Source organism: Onychostoma macrolepis, chromosome 17 (genome assembly GCF_012432095.1).
Source record: "Onychostoma macrolepis isolate SWU-2019 chromosome 17, ASM1243209v1, whole genome shotgun sequence".
Lineage (NCBI taxonomy): Eukaryota > Metazoa > Chordata > Actinopteri > Cypriniformes > Cyprinidae > Onychostoma > Onychostoma macrolepis.
In genome coordinates this window covers 23,814,619-23,837,970 of record NC_081171.1, presented here as the reverse complement: position 1 = coordinate 23,837,970, position 23,352 = coordinate 23,814,619, and the positions used below count along the sequence as shown (strand labels likewise).

The following is a 23,352-nucleotide window of genomic DNA, read 5'->3' as shown; positions in this document are numbered from 1 at the left end:
TATGTGATTGTTCATGGATGTCTTGGAGGTTTTTGCAGAGGTTAGAGTTGTTGCCACTTGCATTGAAGGCTGTCCAGTGCTGATGGAGTGTACAGTTGAATTGGATCCTGCGGCTTGAGGTTGGTGGCCGCAGCATCTCATCTCATCATGTGTTTACAACAAATGCGAGGCCCAAGCTGCTCCGGCGTCTCACAGATGGAGCTGCTTCATACACCATGTTGCTTAACGGGTGCGGCTCCACTTGGTCTATTGTTTGGGGGCTTTTCTGTAGCTTTTGTGGCCCACTGTAAAACAGGGGTGGGATGTGGGGATGGATGGATGGATGGACCCCCTGTTGTGATCTGGCAGTGAGCGTGGAGAGCTGCCCAGTGTTTCACCCTCAAGCCTCTTTGTTCCACTTTACTATGGACACAAATGCGCCACCAACAATAACGTCCCAAATTTTAAACTAGAAGCTGGTCATACGCAAACTATGAGTCTCGTCACAACATAATCAATATAGCTTTGGACTATATCTGGGTGGGATAGATAAAAATGATGCAGTAGAGTGATATGCTGTAAAATCTAGTTAAAAATGATCTTGTGTGTGTACATGTAATAGTATTGGCTATTATCAAAATCATTTGTTTCTGTAATTGTTCATCCAGACTAGTATGTGTAAGCTCTTTAGTCACAGTAGTGTTTCTAACGCTAAAATCTAATTATTGTTGGGATTTAATGGATTCAAAGATGGGTCGCACAAGTTTCATCAAAAGCAAGTCTTTGGGAACAACTAGAAACTATTTGAAAGTCAGTAACAACAGAGACTGTGGAAAAGTACATAAACCATGCCAGCAAGAATGCAAGCTGTTATAAAGGCGATACAAAATAAAAATATTGGTCATGTGTGAATAAAGACACTTTGGGCTAGTTGTTTCAGTTTATTTGCCTAATACATGACACTTTTTTTTTTATTTTAGTTTTAAACAAGTTTTTGACTGATTCATAACACATTTGACAGATGGTCTAATAAATTTGTATATTGAACACAAGGAAGAATATTTTTTCTTATGCACAATCTTATTTATCAGTTTTTTTGTTTTTTTTTGGCCAAATCAAAAATCCATATTTTAAATATTGTGCACTTTTCTCTATCACATTGTCTTGTTGATGCACACTTGCTCCCTGTAGTGTTTGAAGTTTAATGGTGACTTGCAACAAACTGCTTGTGAAATGAAAATATGCACATAACTTGCAGTTTGTAAAATGTACAGAATATAGAATGTAACTTTAAAATGTAAGTTATGCACTGAAGAAGGCCTCTCTCAAGAGCATTAAATGGTGTAAGCAATCTGTCCGCACCTGACGTGGCAACCAGCTCATATTAAAGTCTACTTTATGAGCCTCTTTGAAGCATTTAGTAGCACTCCCATGCTGGGGGCAACTCGGGTCGTTCGTTTTGTTTTTTATGAGAGGGAGGTGTGTGTGTATATATGTATATCACGAGACTAACCACAAATTGAGATATATAAAAACAAACACATTTTGAAGCTTGTAAAAGGTTATGCTGGGACTTTGAAACTTTTTATTTTATTTTTTATTATTTTTTGACTCAAACTGTTTGTTGAAAGTTGATCTCTTTAGTCCATTCATCCATTAAAACAGATTGTTAGGAAAAGCTCTCAATTTGTGGAAATGATCATACTAATAAAGCACAAAATAAAACGCATTTTTAAATGATTTCAATATTCATGTTTATGTACAAAAATTAATTTGGATTTTGAGTTCTTCATATATATATTGGCTAGTTTTATAACGGACTCACCCAGCATGACTATTTAGTCTGGGTTATTACAGGACATATGTGGGGCGTGAAATTTTGGCTTTCCGTTTGCATATGTGAACTGTTTGTGACCTCCGGTGTTATTTAGAACAGTGTTCTGTGCATGAGCATTCACACAGTCCTGTGCTCGGCATATGAATAGACACTGAGTTTTAAACCCCATAATGCATTGGGCTATGTTTTACAGATACAAACCACCTTCCTCTCTTGGCTGTGTTTTTCCATTGTTGCACACTAGTGTAGTAACCATGACCCAGTTTCCACTCCCTCTTGAACACACGTGATAGAGATGTGGGTAATTTGGAAATCACAGATTAGAGGAGAGAAAGGGTGAATTGGGAAGTGAGAAATGAGCACACTGGGAAATTGACTGTGTTTAAACACTGCAATGCTGTGGTTTCTCTCAAGCCACCAGAATAGTGTTCACACACAATGTGCTTTGTAGTGAACTCAATTCGTATTGCAATTCAGATCATGTATGCATATGTGATAGCAATTTTTTTTTTTTTAACTTAATTTAAGCAGAAATGATCCTCAAATAGTAATCCTCAAACTATACTTTTTATTTTGTTGGTCTCGTGATGTTGCCTCTTCTTACATGCTTGACTTGAATCATCTATGATTTATTTATAACAAGCTGCATATGACAGCTGTCTGAGTAATGAATGTTTGATGGGGTGTGTTTCACAGACAGTAAAACGCTCATTGCCTGTTCGTTACAGTGGCATTTTAGTTTTGGGCAAACTTTATATATACACAAAGGTCAGAGTTATTAGTAGTGCTGCTTTCTAACCTTTTCAAACTTCTGGGGGTTAGCAGAGTAAAGGGCATATAGACGTATCATGTGAGGCCATAGCAAATGTTATTGTTGCCTTCCCATATTGTGTGTTCATGAATTTCCAAATAGAAGACCTTGATTATGCCTTTTAGAAGTTCGAAAGCTGAACCTGAGACCATACATGCGGCACGTACACACCTGTAATTTGTGGTTGCTTGTTTTCCTTATTACCCTTGCAATCACTCCCTCAGCAGCTGTATTTAAACCCCAATGTAAAGGGGTAAAACAACACAGTGATGACTTGTCAAGACTGCTAAATGGTTGTCAGAATTAGTATTTCTCATGCAATATTAAGTCTACTTTAATTATTAACTGAGCAAACAACTTGATGGCTAATAAGTAAAGGATCCCTCAGCTTACTTTGGGTATGAGCCTAAACTAATGCATGTTTTATTACTTCTCAGAATTTTTCTTTTACCAGACAAAATGGAAAAGTGAAAGCAAATCTTATAGCCTAGATATAGCAACTTGGCAACAGCATAAAAATCACACTAAAAGCTTTAGGAACTACTTATCAATGCCTTGGAATTGTGGTGGCGTGTTTTTCACAAAAAAAACATCATTCCTAGATTTCGGAAAACTTTAAATGTATGAAAAAGTAACAACAAAAAAAACACAAACATTCTCTCTTATGTGCCACTGTAGCAGGAAAGCCTCTCTGACAGATGCTTCTGTTGTGTTGTGACAGGCGGTGAACTGTAAGGGCCAGCACAGCATCTCCTACACGCTGTCCAGAAACCAGACGGTGGTGGTGGAGTACAGCCATGACAAAGACACAGACATGTTCCAGGTACTGTTTCACAAAAAAAAAAAACACAACGCTTAGAAATCTCTTCTCCTCTTTTGTCCACTGTTGAGCATAAATTCGGTTTCTGCCTGTTGCCTTTCTCTATACTCTGAGGTCTGATTTCCACCAGAGCTAATCAAGATCTGTGATATGACTGGGGGAGTTAATAAAACTGTCCAATGTGCTCAGATACAGTGTTGCGTGTGTGTGGTGTTTTGTTTTGTTTTTGTCGGGGGGTTACTACACATGAGGGAAAGAGTCATATGGATTGAAGCAAATGGGAAGAAAAGCAAAAACAGGAACCAGCAGCAACCCACAGGGACAAAACAGACATGGTCTCTATAAAAAGGAAATGAAGTGGAGACCATTGCATCTTTATTTCAGTACAAGCATTTATAAACAGGATTTAGTGCAGTGAGCACCTCTCTATTCTTGGGAATTTCCACCCCACTTTTAAAACTAAATTTAGGCTCTTCAAACAAGTCCTGGCACATGCATGACTGTTTTTCATCCTGTTTACTATTGACACAAAATAGTGTAGAAACGGTAGTGATCACTTGGCTCAAAAGCATACAAAACATTTTACTGATTTTTGCACTCCCCCACCCCACCTTTTCTAGTCATAAATATTATGAAAATAAAAATCACCATTTCCACAATTTAAGCTGCACAGCTATTATCAACATGAATGAGAAAGATAGATAGATAGATAGATAGATAGATATATATATATATATATATATATACACAGCGGTGTCCAAAATGATTAAAACCATTTTTAGCTGGTGAAGATACTAGTGTTCTAAGTCAGTTATTTCTATCTTTTGCTGTAGTGTCAGTAGGAAATGTCAGTCTACATTTCCAAACATTAATTTTGCCATTTAATTGTAATCAGTGAGATTTTTGTTTGCACAAAGTCTGACAACAGCCAGAGATCTGATCATCCAGTCACATGAAGAACCAGATCAAGCGGAGACGGACTAAATCCAGAAAAACTGTAGCAACCTCTCCAAGACTCTTCAAGAGACCTACCTGCAAATCTACCTGAAAAACTGCAAGTGCACCGAGGGCAAAAGCTGCTTTAAACGCAAAGGATGCTCACACACCAAATGTTGATTTAATATAGTTAATAGAAGTTACTTGATAAAGAAAATCTAATTGTGACGACATTTTTGACAGCATCCTCATTTTACAGCATTTTTACACAAGTGCCTAAAACTTTTAACAGTACTGTAGCTTTGCAGGTAGGAAGGAAGGAAGCATTTATATAGCGCTTTTATTGTGTATTGCTATACACCCAAAGCGCTTTACAATCATGTGAGTGGTCTCTCCTCATCCACCACCAGTGTGCAGCATCCACTTGGATGATGCGACGGCAGCCACAGGACAACGGCGCCAGTGCGCTCACCACACACCAGCTACAGGTGGAGAGGAGAGAGAGATAGAGCCAATCAAGTGGATGGGGATTATTAGGAGGCCGTGATTGATAAGGGCCAGTGGCGGGAATTTGGCCAGGACACCGGGGTTACACCCCTACTTTTACGATGAGTGTCATGGGATTTTTAATGACCACAGAGAGTCAGGACCTCGGTTTAACGTCTCATCCGAAAGACGGAGGTAGGTTTCTTGATGCTTGTGCAAACAAAAATCTCACTGGATTATTAAAATTAATGGCAAAATGAATGTTTGGAAATGTAGACTGATATTTCCTACTGACACACTACAGCAAAAGATAGAAATAACTGATTTCAAACCATTTTTAGCTGCTGAAAATACTAGTGTTCTAATCATTTTTGCCACCACTGTAATTTTATATTAATATAATATAAATCTCTATACAAGAATATTTGTTTTCTCCTAACATCTTTCTTTCTGTAATGACCTGAAATGCATCTTATTAGATAGTTGCTGGAAAGTTGTAAGAGATGGCTGAGAAACGTTTTTTTTCTTTTGTACGTTAGATTGGACGATCGACGGAGGGCCCTATTGACTTTGTGGTGACTGACACCGTGTCAGGCGGAGGGGAGAGTGAAGAGACACCCATCACTCAAAGCACCATCTCCCGCTTTGCCTGCCGGGTGGTGTGTGAACGTAACCCGCCCTACACGGCACGTATCTATGCTGCAGGCTTTGATTCTTCCAAGAATATATTTCTCGGAGTAAGTGCGTTTTCTTGCCTGGTCTTGAAATGGTATTGTCTGTGGGATGCATTTCTCAGAGTTGCAAGAAACTTTATTAAGCTTTCATTTATATATACTTGTGTATGTGGTGTCTGGGGAAGTATCCACTTCTGCTGATCCAGTGGAACTGATCTAAACTTACCTGGTAAATATAGGTGTGTCCGTCTGACTGGAATGAGTCACCCATGTGTAACTAAAAAGAGAGTGCAGCGCATTCATTTTTGTTTATGTATAGTAATTAAGTCTCTCTGTAGGAGAAAGCAGCCAAATGGAAGAATCCAGATGGTCACATGGACGGGCTGACAACCAATGGTGTGCTAGTCATGCACCCGCGGGGCGGGTTCACAGAGGAGTCAAAGCCTGGTGTGTGGAGGGAGATATCAGTGTGTGGAGACGTTTACACGCTGAGAGAAACACGGTCCGCTCAAACTCGAGGCAAACTGGTTAGTACGTCAGCTGCATCTGCTCCGTTTAGTTCACAGTGTAGCCAATCATCAATTCACTCACAGTTCCTTTCACAAGTTGTGATATACAGTCAAGCTCAAATTGCAAAAACCATCTAGATTTAATTATCTGAACTGCAGATCAGAATTAGGGGTTCAGTCCAGGGTCAGGGAGTTTCTTGAATCTGGTTGAGGTTCCAGACTATATAGATGGAACGTTGCTAGTGTAGCAGTGAAGATTCTGGTATGGCAAGGTCTACTGGTTCAAATCCTAAGGATGACCCTTGAACTGAAGATTAAAGAGGACCCTACCATGCCCTGACTAGGACCCTCTACTCTCACTGATGTACTCTAGATCAAGTACCTATGTATATTATGTCTTAATCAGATCATGTTTGTTTCTGTGTTCAGTTTGCAAATTCATAGTTACATTTGCCTGCTATGGACCTTTTTCACATTTCTGGGTTTCTTAGACGTTTACCCAACTATGACGACTTCCACTGCTATAGCGGTGAATGGGAGACTACATCAAATATAATTTGTTCCCATTTGCTCAAATAGCAAAATAACTATTGTTAACATTTATATAACTAGTGTCAAATTTACCTGTGATTATACAAGCCCTACAGTATGTTTGAGTCTCTGAACCTCCAGCTCCTCCTGGAGGACAAATGTGGTTCTGCACACTGTTACCATACCATCAATTTTAATAACATAACAGTGGTTTTGCTAATAAACACACTACTAAAAGTAAATATTAACATTTATCCAATATCCATGAGGTTTAATGTATTGCTCATTTAAACCAAAGTTTACAGTATCAGAAACTGAAAAACAATATCCCTTCATTCATAAAACTGCTTGTCCTCTGTATGATTGCAGAGATGGTGCTGTGGGCAATTTAGTGTCTCAGGTTCACCTCTGCATGTCATGAGGATTGTGGGGTAAACTGGACCCAGATGAAACCCACGCAGAACATGCAAGCACAGACAGAGTTCGGGTTCTGGTCCCGGTTCTCAAGTCATTCGGTGCATTTTTGCTGCATGAAAGGGGGCAGAGAAAATCGATTCAACTTGTTGGTGAAGTGCTGACACTATAGCGGGCTCATTGAAAAATGTAGCAACGTTGCACTAAATTGCTCTGCTTGTCTAAGTGTATAAAACTGCACGAGAGAGAGAGATACAAACTGCTGATTCACTCTCGCACGTTCAGTTTCAATATCTTTCCAGCAAAAACGGAAGACTGTACTGTCAGTTTATATGACAACTGCCGATGTACTGAGAAAAGCAAAACGTAAGTGCTGCATGAGAGGCCTCCTGGCTCCGGCAGGACTCAAACTGGGGATCTTCTAACTGTAAGGTGACAGTGTTACCTGCCGTGCATCATAAAGATAGTAAAACTACTTTCTAAAAACACACCCAAACAGTGACCTGCACAGATGCATTTATCTACACTTTATCAGTGTACAGTTATGATTGTTGTAAACCATAACATAATTCGTCAGTGACAAGTTATTCAGATGCTATTGGCTACATGCTGCTAACAATTAAGGCAGACTATTACAACCCATAGGCTAATCTATAAACTGTGTAAATAAGACTTCCTGGCCAGCTCAGTGGAAAAATAATCTTAAAATGTCTTTCTGCCCTTCAGGTACTGTTGTTGTAAGGCAAACTGGGTTCAAAGGTCAGGACAGACATGAGACCAAGACTGTGTTTATCAGGCCTGTAACAGGAGCAGTTAACCAGTTAGACTTTACTGAAAAGCCACTGAATTTTAAAGGGATACTTCACCCAATAATAAAAATTACCCCATGATTTACTCAACCTCAAGCCATCCTAGGTATATATGACTTCATTCTTTCAGACAAATACAATCAGAGTTATGTTTAAATGTTGACTCTTTCAAGCTTTCTAATGTTAATAAAGGCCTTCTGATGTGAATCGATGCGTTTGTTTGGAAAAATATCCATATTTAAAATGTTCTAAACCGTAATCTGTGGATTTCACCAAACCAGTTTCCTCTTGGCTTATATCGAAATCCTCTGCCATTTTTCCTTTTACAAATCCTCATTTTGTACTTCCAATTCATGACCGGTGTTTTGTTTTGCTCTCTCCTCATGCATTTCTACATTCATCACTTCTCACCGGAGCTTGCGCTACACTTACGTCATCCGCTGGAACGCCACACTCTCGTGAACGTGTACTACAGTTAGCAGAAGCTAGAGATGACCATTTTATAAAGTTTTCAAATATGGACATTTATCTTATACAAACGCATGGGTTCGCTTTAGAAGGCCTTTATTAACCCCCCAGAGCCGTGTGGAGCACTTTTTATGATGGACGGATGCACTTTTTTTTTTTTTTTTTTTTTTGGGCTTCAAAATCTTGACCACCATTCACTGCCATTATTAAGCTTGGAAGAGCCAGGACATGTTTTTAAATGTTTTTTTATTTTAAAGTCTGATTGCATTCATCTGAAAGAAGAAAGCTATATACACACAGGACAGCTTGAGGGTGAGTAAATCATGGGGTAATTATCATTTTTGGGCAAACTGTCTCTTTTAATGTAATCCTCAGTTTGACTGACGGCTAAGACAGAAGGCCTTTTTGTGTTTGTTTGCTTTTTCTCCCTGGTTTGGCATGAGTTTCCCCTGGGTGCTCCAGTTTCCTCAATTCAAAGACAAGCAGGACAGATGAATTGAACACTGAATTGTCTGTAGGTGCGAGTACGAATGAGTGTGAGCACTGCAATAGACTGGCCATTTGTCCAAGGTGTTTCCCCGCCTAAGGCCTCCAGTTTTCCTGCAACCCAACATGGGACATATGTTTTGGAAAATGGATGTATGGAACACCTGTAATGAATGCATTGCGTTGTTTGTTTTATGCTCAGGTGGAGAGTGAGAGTAACGTACTCCTGGATGGTTCTCTGGTTGACCTGTGCGGAGCCACGCTACTCTGGCGCACAGCCGATGGCCTTTTCCACACCCCCACTCAGAAGCACCTCGAGGCTTTGCGGCAGGAGCTCAACGCAGCCCGGCCTCAGTGCCCTGTGGGACTCAACACCCTGGCCTTTCCCAGCATGCAACGCTGCAGCCGTGCCCTGTCTAGTGTCCCCACCCAGGAGGACAAGCAGCCCTGGGTCTACCTTGCCTGTGGCCACGTTCACGGCTACCACGACTGGGGCCACCGTTCTGAACGAGACCCCAATGCTCAAAGAGAGTGTCCCATGTGCAGAACCGTGGGCCCCTACGTGCCACTCTGGCTCGGATGTGAACCAGCCTTTTACGTAGATACTGGTGCACCAACGCACGCCTTCGTACCTTGCGGCCACGTGTGCTCTGAAAAGTCAGCCCGCTATTGGGCGGAGATTCCTTTACCGCACGGCACCCACGCTTTCCATGCCGCCTGCCCCTTCTGCGCTACCCAACTCAATCTGGCGCAAAAGTGGGCGAAGCTTATCTTTCAGGGGCCTGTAGACTGAGAGTGTAGAGGAGGCGGACAGTGGGTTATTGCGTAATTGAAGCGGAATCCAGTATGCTGAAGGACAATTCGTAGAAGGTGTGACCGCAAGCTGTGAAACTGCCCTTGAAATGCTTATGCTGGAGAGCAGGTTCTTGCTCATGAATGTGGTGATAGTTGGCGAATGACAGGTGTCCATCATGATTTCTGTAGTCATTTCGTCTACCGGCCTACAAGATGTAAATTCACACCAGCATTACCACAACACTCAGGAGATTTAATTCATTTCTGTACCTGGCTTTAGACCCGAGGTGCTTTATTTGGTTCTTTCTTGGTGATCAACCTTCCTGTGGAGTTTTGTTGCTTTAAAAATCCTTTCCGGTGCTTTCCAAAGAACTTTACTGAACTTTAGATTTGGAACTAAACTGTGCAGGATGATCGGAGCCCCAGGACCAGGTCTGAACATCCATTCTTTTCAGTAGTTCAATGTGTGGGAACTCCCAAAGCTCAGGATCCCACATCCCAAACTCCACTGAAGGCTTCTACAAGGATCCACTTGTTGGAGCAGTGATTTGGGAACTGCAATACTAAAATGGTTGTTTCCAAAGAAAAAATAATTAATTCTGTTTATAGTTTTACATGAAGTGCTACCAACATTACACTCCTAAAGGAATCCTAATCAGCCACAGTAGAAGCTTCATTTTGGATCGTGCATTATGGAATTAGAGTGATTTGTCATTTTTAGCCTAGTCGTCTGTTCACCTAATGATCTCAAGTATTTGGAAACTAACACATTTGTTTTTCTTTCTGTCTCAAAGGTTAAGGATTTTAAGCTTTGACGTAAAGGTATTTTTATTCATACCGGGGTAACCGGTAACAAGATTAACAAAGGATGTTGCCAAATATTTCTGGAACTGGCTTTAGTTCAGAAATAGTTCCTGGTGGTTTTTTTTTCTACTTCTTGAAAACTGTGTCCCAAATATTTTGGTACTGCTTATTGCTTGCCACTTGTTCATTTTCCACATGTTGATATTGGTACACAATCAAAGTAGATGTGAAAATTGTTGACTATTCTGCAGGCGGCATCTAGACTTTATAATGTGGAAAATGAGATTGAACACATTGATGGTGGAGGTTTATGGCGTAAAGGAGCCATGAAGCAGTGATCACTTGGTAACCATTTCTCATTGGTCAAAATTCTTCCTATTTCAACTGTTTTATAAGCTTATGAGATTAAAGTGACTTTTATTCCACTATTTTCCTAAAATTTATACGGAGATGGTTTCTTATGCCTAAAGACGTTTTTACGGGGATGTGAAGAACATATTTTAGGCATACTGAAGGGGTATTTTTTTTAAACGCTTGCATTTACAGAGGCTTTTTACTCACTGAAAAGTATTTTACTACACAATAGCCCATGTACAGTTTGTTTTAAAACAGATACTAATATATTTATTCGAATATGTACTTTACTGTGTGGTAGGTGTCTGTATGAATGTATCAGCCTGAACAGCAACATCTGGTCATCACTCATTTATAAGTGCATGCTGCGTCTGGATACTTAACCTGTGAACAGTCAGTAGTCATATTTCTTTTATTGATGCTCAAGCCTTTTGATCCTTTATCTGGTTATGCTTGTGTTTGCAGAATAACCCATTGTTCCTCCCACACTCCATGTTAAATTCAGACCTAATATGAAATGTTAAAGGAACACTGTAAAATGAAATTGCATTGGATTTTATTTAATTTAATGAAATGTTTTTTTTAAGATATACAAACAGTGATGTAAACGCCTTGTGTGATTTATACATACGTTTAGAGGGATGTGTCGTAGTGTTTTCTTGAAACATAACATATCATTGTGAAATGTTCACACCAAAAGCAAAATGAACTGTGGATGGGGAGTATATTTACTTAAGCAAAGCTACTGTTCATTAACAATGATGCTGATGTGAGGCTCTTCCATGTGGTGTTAACTAAAATAAGGCCCAACTTTTTTTTTTTCTTTTTTTTTTAAATGCCAAAAAGGATTTTGTGAAAAAGCTTCTTTATATTTTGTCATGTTGAATTCCAGGGAGCACAATCCATGTGTAAACTATTGTATATTTCAGTTGTGCAAAATTAGGCACAATAAACATTACACTACAGAGAGTTAGTGTTTTAATTGCAGCTTTGCAACACAAAGACATCCGTGTCAAAAGGAGCTTTTCACCACAAGTAGATGGTTTAACACTTGAACCTTGTGAAAGATCAACCTCCACAAGAAAGAAACAACACTGAAGTAATGTTATACATATAGGTTGAGGGTTGACTTTTTTTTTTTTTAAAGTCTTCTTGGCCATTAAATTGTAACTAAATTTGTGCTCCGTGGTATGCTTGGAAAAAAAATGTGTAAATAAAGGATATTTCATTCTCATTCCACTCAAAAGATTTAGTTTAGTCATGACTTTTAGACATGTATGTATTGGATAATGCATAATACATAATGCATATGCATCGGTTACTTTTATTATGTTATGTCTTATATTTTCTCTTAATGTTCATTTAAAAAAATAAAATAAAAAGAGTTGTTTTTCAGGTCACACTTTATATTAGATGGCCTTAACTACTATGTACTTATTTTTTTGATGCAAGTACAATGTACTTATTTTGTTCATATTGTATTGCAAAACACTTTTGCTGCTATTGAGGTGGGATACGGGTAAGGTTGGGGACAGGTTTGGTGGTCTGGGTAGGTTTAATTACATGTATGTATTTTTAAAAATATAAGTACAATGTAAAAACATGTACACAATAAGTGCATTGTATTAAATGCATAGTAGTTAAGGCCACCTAATATAAAGTGGGACCGTTTTTCATATTTCTCCTTTTCCTTCCACTAAAAAAGAAATTGTGTGTTTGGAGCAACATGAAGGTGAGTGATTTAAGTTTTTGAATGAACTAGGTGGTCACACAGGACAATTTTTTTTTTTTTCTTGTGTGCAAAACATCACTTATCTGCAATATTGTTAAAAAATAAATAAAAAATAGAGCTACCGCAGTCCGTACATCAAAGTTTAGAGTACTTGCTAGTTAATTTCAGGCCTATAAAGCGTGTCTGTGTTCTTCCTCCTGCTCCTCCTCCTTCAGTTGCGCTTGCATTACATCATCAAACCCATTATAAAGTTGAAAGTTCAAAATTCAGTTCTCAACAAAATTATGAACTTTTTGAAGATACCGCTCGAAAGATTGTCTAAAAACAAATCATCATTAGAGATCTGATGTTGTGAGAGATGAAAATAATAATTTGGTAAAGATTATTAAAATTAAGATAATTAAAGATGATTAGAAATGCTAACATCTTCCTATTCACATTTTTTGAAGTTACTGTATGTAGTAATTATTCACAGCCGCAAGAGGGTGCTGTAATCATATTTTCTGAACTTGAAATAGACAAACCATCTTTTCATGAACTGCAGAAACATTATGCATGTATTTAATGATGACTGCATTTAAGAATAAATTAACTGATCGTCTTTTTTAGCACAATTTTCACATTTTTATCGCAAGTTATATTTTTCATTTATGAAAGGAGCAGTGCACCTCTCATGAAGTTAAGCCATTCTGTGTATAATGACCTGAATCTGTTTTAAAACATACTAAACAAAATAAATGATGTACTAATTTAACACTATTAAGTACCCAATTAACTAAATTTTTGCTTACGCTTTAATATTTTTTAGCTGTTCATTTTTAAAAGCATTTAAGCAATGGCTCGTCTGCAGCTGTGCATGCTTCCTGTCTAAAACTCACTGTGAATCTGAAAAATGATGCTAAAATCACAGAGTGAAAGGGCTTCGAATAATGGCAACCGCATTATCCATCAAACAGTGATGACATATTCGTCCCTTTCATACGCGCTCTCTCTGCAAATAAGGGCATATAAAAGGATTTAGATTTTGAGCATGCCATTTAGCTGCTTTGAAAAGGAAGATCAGTGGGATGCCATGACTGCTAATTAACATTTCCTCCTGTAGATGCTGGGGAGATGGGATGTGTCTCGGTCCCACTCTACGCTGCCTTTCCAAATGACAGTCATCGTAGTAAAGGTGACAGAAAGCTCGTTGGGAAATCTCTGCTTGGCTTGCCCCCATTTAAGAGGGTTTATTAAAAATGACATAACGTCTGCATTTGTGATGAAGCTTACGGCTTGTCTTTTGTGGTTCCTGTGGAGCGTTATTTTGTATTCTCAAATGTGATGTAATATTATATGCCTGAAAAGGCCACCTCACTACACAGAGGATGCCTGTCACAAATGGCATAAATATGTGCACCTGCACTCTGTTCTCTCCTTATTTGAATTATGAAAATAAGATTAAGCCTTTTAATTGCAGCTGTTACCTTCCCTGTCTTTGCAGTGATTCTGAAATGCAGTGCAGTAATAGTTTCTCCTTTGAGATCTGTGCATCCACCAAAACTGCTCGAGACGTGATACGGAAGGCTTAGCAAGGGCATATTGCATGATCGTGCTCAGAGAGAGAAAGACAGAATGTCTTTTTATTCGCTGCCTGCTAGCTGTCTCCTTCAGGATGCCTGCCAGCTCAGACAGTCAACTGTTGAAGGATCAAAGCCGCAGAAAATCAAGACATGTCGTCCCAATCAGCAGTGTCAAGATTGTGACATCAAACCAAAATATGGAGTGCCGAGTCCTTTAGAAAGGTGATTTCCAGACAAGGTTTCTTTATCAATCTTTTTGTACTTCATCTGAAAAGTGATGAAAATTACTGTGCAGTGAAGTGATCTTGTTCAAATTTGTTCATTTCTATTGTAATTATATTTACTGTATGTAACGTGGATGTTGTAATGTTAGACTAATGCACCTTTATTATTTTGAGAGATGTAATTGAGATTGACAATGTGAAGCTTTTTTTGTCCCCTCTATTAATTTGTTCAAAAAAATCTCTTCTACAACTGTCCTGATATCATAAGAAGCCATAATACAGGAATAAAATTCTGTACAAGAAAAAAAAAATACAATAATATAATATTATAAAAGATATAAAGAGTTTATAATACATATAGTCTACTAATCTTCTGTGTGGTCCAACCAATATTTATAGAGGGAAAAATAATATCATAGAGAAGACCCTGCAAGGTCAGTAAGTCTCAGAAATATCAGACAATATGATCTTTTTATGATAAGTCCAGATTAGTTAAGGTTATAAAATGTCATGTGGTGCGACATTTTAAAAAACTACCTTGAAAAAATATATTTAAAAACATTTTTGAGGCGTGTGAACTATTAAAAGTGTAAATTTAATTTTTATTTTTGTCACCACATGACATTTCATTAAATTTAATTTTTGAAAACCATGTGTGACGCTGGACCACAAAACCAGTCATATTCGTAGCAATAGCCAAAAATACATTGTATGGGTCAAAATGATTGATTTTTCTTTAATGCCAAAAATCATTAGGAAATTAAGTAAAGATCATGTTCCATGAAGATATTTTGTAAATTTCCTACCGTAAATATATCAAAACTTATTTTTGATCTGTAATCTGCATTGCTAAGAACTTTATTTGGACAACTTTAAAAGCGATTTTCTCAATATTTAGATTTTTTTGCACCCTCAGATTCCAGATTTTCAAATATTGGACATTGATGTCCTTTTGGATACACTACATGATCAGTCCTGACCGCATGAGGTCTTCTGTGGAGCAGCAAAATATCCTGAGGAAATGCTAATGGAATTTCTATCATAATTTGGAACCAATCCTAAATGGGATAAAACAAGAATCCTCTCAGAATCAAATATGATCCTACTGGATAAACTGAAAATCCCAGTTTCCCATTTATTATTTCAGAATGTCACTGTATGCAGTAGGAAGCTTGTTTGATCCCATTAGCTTCCAAACGATGACAGATGTCAATAGCATTCCTTCATGGGTTTTTTAAGGGCTAGTGGCGGGTATCTCGGTAAGGAAGGTGTTGACTGCTAAACTCTATTACTCCTGCAGGGGGAAACAGGTCTGACCATGCTTTGTCTCTCTGTTTTCCCTGTCCAGCGACCCGGTGAACTGGCAAGGCGATATGTGCCACAGGTGGCTGGAGGCTGGACGCCAAATTATCAATAGGACTCCTACATTCGGCGGGGTTAGTGTACTTGATATTTACCTCTTTCCCCCAGCGTGAGACCCCGAGAGATGATATGCAGATCATCGCCTGTAAATAAGAGATAGTACACGCGCGCACGCGAACACAACAAGGCGCGCGTTTGTTTCCCCCGCGCTCCTAATTTAGTAAACTTGGCAGTCGTTTTTAATCTCCCGGCAAATTGAAGCGGTAGGGGATCGTGGCAAGTGTTGGATGCATGTTATTAATTCCTCGCTATTTCTGTCTAGCGCAATTAGTCACTGTTTGCCGCTGAAAATGTCCCATTAATTATCTACGGCCTGTAAGCGGAGTTGCGCTCGTGGCTACTGTCTGAAGGGTTTGGTCCGCACTCAGTGTCCTCACCTCTGAGAACGCTTGACGCTTTTGAAATGTCTCTTTAATTGCGTTTTAACGCGTAATCTTTGCCTCGGTGTGAAGAACGGCACGAGGCGTCTCAGTTTGTCTTCTGTTGTCATCATGGATTGTTCACGAGCCGAAGGCGCAGATGTCGCGTGCGCCGCTGTTTCAGTAAAAGCCCCTTTATAGTAGGCTATACGTGACGTCAGATTAAAGGTCTGCACACAATAACAGTGTCTTCATCTGTCATAGGAGCTGTTAAAAAAAAAAAAATCTTCACTTAAGGTGAGACCGGGGCTTGTCACATTAGGTGTGAGTGAGTCCAAAATAACAGTCGCAGAAATGCTCGCTTTCTCTATTATAGCTAGCTCTTATTATCTATGGTATACAAACACCTAATAGAAAACTTAATTTGTGTATTTTAGAATCTGATCTGATCATCATCCAGTCTGTCTGGAGTCACATGAAGAAACAGAGCAAACTGAGACAGACTCAATCCAGAAGAACTGTAGCAACGTCTCCAAGACGCTTCAAGGACTTGTGTAAAAATGCTGGAAAATGAGGATGCTGTCAAATAGATTTTCTTTATCAATTAACATCTATTAACTATATTAAATCAACATTTGGTGTGAACATCCTTTGCATTTAGAGCAGCTTTTGCCCTCGGTGCACTTGTGCATACTAGTTTTTCAGGTGGGTTTCTTGAAGCATCAGGTTTCTTGAGATCAGATCTCTGTGTGGAGCACTGGCTGTTGTCAGACAAACATCTCACTGGATTATTACAATTAATGGCAAATGAATGGAAATGTAAACTGATATTTCCTATTGACACACTACAGCAAAAGATAGAAATAACTGATTAGCTGATGAAAATACTACTGTTCTCATCATTTTGGCCACCGCTGTAGATTTAACCAAAACATGTTTAGGTCAAGTTGTCTATAGGCCCTATGTTTAATGTTGTAATTTTTAAACGATTAATTAATTAAAATAATAATTATATAAAATATATTATTAAATATTCTATTTTTCCTTTGGCTGAAAAGTTTTGTGTTTCATAATTGCTTTACAGATTAAATTTGGCTGAAAAGACAATGAACTACATAACTTGCATTTTAAAAATAATTGTACTGTGGACGATGGCTTTTTACTTTTATACTTATTTCTTTTTTTGCTTTTTAGTTGTTAATATAAATAGTGATTTATTATTTACATTTAGTCATTTAGCAGACACTTTTATCCAAATATTGAACCAAAAAATCAAAGTAGGCACATATAGCTCCAGAGATAGAAAAATATTTATTTATGTTCTCACCACAGGTGACGTTTTGAGTTTAGACGCTCTTCATTAGACAATGAACACATACATGACTCCGCCCTTATATACACAACACAAAGCTAAATCACATGATCGCTCTCAATTGTTTTTGGTTCTTGTGTGGTGGAGCACCCACATTGAGCTTTTTGCCTACTGGATGTGTGCTTTTGAACTGTTTTTTCCCCAAATATATATATATATATATATATATATATATATATATATATCTTAAAATATTTAAAATCACTGTTAATCAAAAAAAGGTTCCCTTTGTGACAACTTACCCCACTGTATCTTTTAGGCAAAAACAATAGAAATCTCATGAGAAAAAGTTTTTTTTCTCATGGATTTGTATGAAGTGATACATATGGAAAAAGCATAAAGGTCCAGGTACAAATACTGTATGAATTGATAACCAATTCTCCAAAACGTAAAACAGTTACGAACTGCAAGAGTCCATTGAAATTTTGTGAAAAAAAAAAAAAAAAAAAGGAAAATACTTTAAATATACCTACAGTCTTTACTTTTATAAAAGTAAATAGTGTGACAAGCCCCATTCTCCATACATTTATTAAATATAATTCAAATAGGGCACACTTAATTAATTGTGCAATAGTGTTGTGAAAAGTATTTCGGTCACACTTTAGTTTAGGGACCAATTCTCACTATTATGACTTTTGCCTCAGTAAACTCCTAATTTGTTGCTTATCAATAGTTAGCAAGGTAGTTGTTAAGTTTAGGTATTGGGTCAGGTTAAGGGATCTAAAATATGCTCATGCAGAATAAGGTTATGTGCTTTATACGTACTAATAAACAGCCAATATGCATGCCAATTAGCAACTAGTTAATAGTGAGAATTGGTCCCTAAACTAAAGTGTTACCAATATTTTATATGCAGGAACAGCACTATGATATCCTTAATAATATACTGACCTGTATACTGGCATGTTTTCGATTTTATCTCAACAATACCAATTCAAATTTGGGCTAATTCTTCTGCAAACCCATATTTTGAATTTACATCTATTTATACAGTTTCTTCCTCTCTTGTCCAATGATAAAACAAGCAGTAAGTCAGAATGCCAGTGTATTTATAGGGCCAGGGCTAAAACACAAACACATCAGCAGCACTGAGTCCCTCGTCATCCCCCTCCTCGCTTCCCCTCTCTAATTTGCAGCTCTATGGCAGCAGTGGCACTCTCAGCTCCACAAGAGGACAAATGACTTTAATTACAGAGTAATTGCCGAGCGTTGTGTTAATTAAATCTTGATCAGTTTAAGTAACTGGATTGCTCCCACATCGAGCCCATGCTGTGATGTGCTGTCTCACTCTCCCTAGTGCACATCTTCAGTCTCACACACACACACACTCCTCCAACCTGGCAGTCTCCCCGCTACGCGTCTCTGTAACACAGCTCAAACCTTTTTAGTGTTTCATTCTTTTCTTGCAGTCATAACCACTTCATTTAGCTCCATCTTTTTGCTTGGGTTGCATTATGTCAAAATATAGTAAAAACTGTAATATTGCGAAATATTATTGGAATTTAAAATAACTGTTTTCTATTTTAATCTATTTTAAAATATAATTAATTCCTGTGATGACAAAGCTGAATTTTCAGAATCATTACTTTAGTGTCACATGTTTCTTCAGAAATCATTCTAATATGCTAATTTAGTGCTCAAGAAACATTTCTGATTATTATATGTTGAAAACATTTATGTTGCTTATTTTTTGGGGGTAAAACTGCGATACATATTTTTAAAGGGTTCTTTGATGAATAGAAAATGCAAAAGAACAGCATTTATTTGAAACAGGAACCATTTGAAACATTATAAATGTCTTTACTTTTGATCAGTTTAATGAGTCTTTTCTGAATAAAAGTATTCATTTCTTTAAAAGAAAAAAAAAACTGACCCCAAACTGTTTATAGTACATTTATTTTATTATTTTAATCCATGCAACAATGTTGAAATGTAGTAGTAGATGTAATAATTAGCATTAACCTAGATTCTGTAAAAGCATTAACAATGAGAAAAAAACTTAAAAATCTCTAAGTTGTATACATTTTCACACAATACACACTTATTTTAATACCCAAACTCACTCAATTAAGTTAAGAAACCCTTTTGTAAGTCCCCCCCCCCCCATAGGGTTTATTAAAGGGTTTGTTGTAATGGGCTGCAGGTCATTTGCGAAAATGCCATAACAAACATGATAGAAGCAGAATCAAGAGTGTGGCATCTACTGCAATTTTAGATACATGCATTATCTTTAGGTTCCTGTTGCTTTGGCCAAATTGAATCCTCTTATTTTAATTGGCCGCCATTAGGTGTTCTGCTCAAGGCAATTCCAAGCAGCCCTTGCTTTTGTTGTGTCTCATTCTCCAGGCCCCACCAACGAATATTAATCACAATTGTCCTAATCTCTGGGATTTTAATTGGAGTGCTTTGTAAACCACAAGGAGGTAAACAGAAGACAAAGGTGGTCTAAATGCACCTTGAATAGTCGGTTGATGTGTGCAAGGATCGCCTTTTTGTTTCGTGTTGGCTTTCAAGAAGCCGAGATCCCAATGAACTGTATATCATTACATGCTTGTCTCAGAGATTGTAAAAAGCTTGTCTGATAGAGCTGTATGTTAATAAAATAGGGTGCAGTAATACACAGTACACACTACATGAGAGACGTATTGCATTTACCACTGCAATTAATCTGTTTCAGACCGAATCCTTTCATTGCTGTGCATATTTGTGTAGCTAACACAGAGGATCATGGGATTTTTCTCTACAGATTTTAAAGGGCTTTATTGAAAATCCACTTGTTTGCTAGGCTCTTGGGTTTAGATTAAAACAGACTGTCAGTGTACAGTAAGTAAGCAGATAGTAAGCAACAGGCTGGAGCTGAAACATATTGCAATGAGTGGCGGATTTATCTGCGATTTAGGAAAACCTAATCCAGTTTTCACTGATGCACTGAGTGATTGAATTTATGTGCAGATGTCAATATGTGATGCGTTACCGTTTAGCATGATGCCTTTGCTCTTAAAATACTGTGGTTTTCTGGTGTCTTCTCTGCACTGTAGTCAGCAGGCATTTCCCTAAAAAAAGAAGAAAAAAAAGAGCACAGTGTAATACTTGGCATTTGTAAAAAGTATTTTGAGATTGACAACAAAAAGGTGAATACTTCATTTATATTTCAATATTAATGATATAATAAAGTAATAAAACAAACACACACATTTTAGAGGCGTAAGTTCAAGGGGCAAACTAAATAAAGAAAAAATATATAGTTACCAAGGTTTACCTTTACAAAGGCTACTTGTTTTGCCAAAATGTTGGTAACTGGTAAGTGCGCAGTTATATTTTTCTTTATTCAGTATTAATTAGGGTTGCAAAGGGGTGGAAAATTTCCGGTAAGTTTCCAAAAATTCTAGAATGTTTCCAAAATTTACTGGAAATTTTCCACCTTTTTGTAACCCTAGTATTAATAATATAATATAATTATTATTTTTTTTTGCAATTTTGGGGGGTATTTTTCTGTATCTTTATCCTGTTAATATTGTAAAGGTTCAAAAACAATCCAACAAGACAAACAAGTAAACACTTACTTACTCATACTTGCATTTAAATGGTAAAACAAACCCCTGAACTCCCAGAACCGCAGATTTACTCGTTACAGATTGATGCAGGATTAAGACGCACCAAGAATTAGATTAACCTGTCAAAGAAAAAAACTAAGCCTTCTTCTTTAACATTTCAACCCAAATGAATAATTTGCACATCCTTTGCATTTGAATTGTATGAATACTGCACTCTAATTGACTCTTAGTTTTTATCCTTGAAATTTAAATGAAGCATACGTTTAGCACTGCAAATGGCTGGTAAAGTGTCTTTTACTTATGTAACTGGCATCAATGTGCATCCCTTTTATTTGGAGCCGTATTGCAAAAAATTGAATGTAAATTGAATTGTGTGCATGCTATTTCACTCTTTGTGGTTTAGAGAGAAAACTATATATATTAAAGTCTGCTGTTGTATATTGGTTTAAGATGATAGGGGTGTGTATTATTTAGGAACATTTCTATGTTATGATTTCATGTTCATTACACATATCTTCCTAGCAATTTAAAATGTTTCTGAAGAGCAATTCATATACTTTGCTTTGAGGAAACAGGCTTGTGTGTGTGCAGGGCAGACAGTGTGTGTGTGTGTGTGTGTGTGTGTAAGGTAGGTGGTTGAATCAGTGATTAGACAGTAGGGACGGTAGTAAGGGGGGAGCGTGGAGGATTATGAACTCGGAGGTGCTGACACATCTCTGCCTCTCAGAGCTCTCAATTTAGTCAAGGATCAGACTCACTTTAGATAGTGGAGGATTAATGATCAGTCTAGCATGACATTATTATGAGGGTAACCTTTCCACTCGTCAGGCTCTGAAGGGTCTCGTACTACATCCACATCTCCAACTGCCACCAGAAGGAATTTCACTGCAACTACTGATTGTACAAATTATAAAACAAATAATTTCAGCTCTGAAGCCTGATTGAATGCTCAGGAAAATAAAGAGAAAATAATAATAAAAGGTAGCTAATTAAAAGTGTGTGTAAGCATGCAACCAGGGCAGATGTCTTATTTTTATTTGACACTAATTAATTGAAGTTAATTAGATTTAAGTTTATGTTTCTAATCTAATTTTACAGTTTAATTGTTTTAAGTTTTTAATTTTTAAGTTTTGTCCAATGTGTTTTTTGACGAAGATACTTTCAGCAGTCCACATACGTTTAATGATCCACATCAAGTATAATAAAGGAATATATGTGATCATATGCCATTTTTCTTTTTCTTTTGTAACAGTAACAGATGAAATAACACTTTTTGTAAGGGTATGTTTATAGTAAAGCAATCATTAATCATAATAGTAGGCAATAGTAGTTTACACATCACTAGATTATAATGGGATTAAAGCCTAAAACAACTGCCTCACATCTACAACCCCAAGAAATATGATTAGGCTGAAAAAAGAAAAAAAAGAAAAGAAGAATCAAAACATAATAACCATATTAACTTAGTTAACAGTGAAACTATGTTAACTTAATAGCTTTTGTCCTCAGAAAGTAAGAAAGAAGGGATTAAACAAAATGAAAAAGTATTTGAAAGCTCATGCAGTGTTTAATAGAGATCCCATATTTATTTATTATGATTTTACAATTTGCAGTTATACAAAAGAACTGCAGTAACTATGGTAATTTGGCGGAAACTACGGTTACTATGGTAATTTTTTTTACGAGCGCTACAACAAATCCCGCCCAACCAGGAAGTGAAATCCAGCACTCGAGTCCAGGCGGAAAAAGTCAAAAGATCAACTATGCAGATGTAGCCTAAATGCAGTCAGGGAGATGCTGACACGATTGTGTTGCTGCGAAGACTAAAACGCGTACTGGCGCGATATTTATAACGTTCATATTGGCGCAAAAGCCGCTGTTAAGAGCAACATTTGCATTGCTATCGATACAATTGCTGCCACAGGGATAGCGGGTAACTTAAACGATAACGTTGTTATTTTAAACCCTTACCTCGATAATACAGCTTCCGTTTATTGGCGTACATCCGAGAATAAACATGTAACGTTATTTAAGTTACCGGAATATTTTGAAGACGCGCCGTTTGCAAACTAGGCGCGCGAAAAGAATAGTAGGTCGCGTGACACGTTGAATAAACGCGTAACAAGTATGAAATTTCAAAAAACTAACACTAACTTCGAAGACGTCTGAAATGTCGTCGGACAAGTTGACTTGGACACTGACGGGAGCGACGGTGGCGTGTGTTTTGGCGGTGTATGTCGCCTCTGCTCCGCGCGCTGTGTCCGGTGGAGACTCAGGTAGGACTGCAGTCAGTCACATGTGTTTGTGTTTATATCACATGCAGCCTATCACAGAACAGCATATTGTAATATCACATACACCGCATGACATGAAGCTTTTGCAAATATGAACTGCATGAGACCTGTTGAGATTAT

At 37.6% G+C, this 23,352-nt stretch overlaps 2 protein-coding genes and 1 long non-coding RNA gene across 5 annotated transcripts in view; 2 read left to right on the top strand and 1 right to left on the bottom strand.

Moving 5' to 3' along the window:
* The window catches only part of peli2 (pellino E3 ubiquitin protein ligase family member 2), a 29,473-nt gene extending 17,526 nt beyond the window's left edge, over positions 1–11,947 (top strand). The window contains exons 3-6 of the mRNA XM_058748594.1: positions 3,349–3,450; positions 5,409–5,606; positions 5,882–6,070; positions 8,963–11,947. Of these exons, the coding sequence (XP_058604577.1) occupies positions 3,349–3,450; positions 5,409–5,606; positions 5,882–6,070; positions 8,963–9,553 (1,080 nt within the window). The 3' untranslated portion in view covers positions 9,554–11,947. The remainder of the gene's footprint in view (positions 1–3,348; positions 3,451–5,408; positions 5,607–5,881; positions 6,071–8,962) is intronic.
* Positions 3,329–23,219, bottom strand: LOC131522820 (uncharacterized). The gene is made up of 3 exons (XR_009266656.1): positions 23,093–23,219; positions 20,359–20,437; positions 3,329–3,453 (listed from the first exon to the last, which is right to left on the bottom strand). It is a non-coding gene; the product is annotated as an uncharacterized LOC131522820 (long non-coding RNA).
* Positions 15,558–23,352, top strand: part of tmem260 (transmembrane protein 260) — a 39,138-nt gene continuing 31,343 nt past the window's right edge. For 2 of the 3 annotated variants that reach the window (XR_009266655.1, XM_058748590.1), the window contains exon 1: positions 22,637–23,214. Coding sequence is in view for 1 of the 3 variants with exons in the window: in XM_058748590.1 (XP_058604573.1) it covers positions 23,109–23,214 (106 nt within the window). In the remaining 2 variants the exon portion in view is untranslated. Of the gene's footprint in view, positions 15,668–22,636; positions 23,215–23,352 lie in introns of those variants that run through there. The other variant, XM_058748592.1, reaches the window with a different exon arrangement.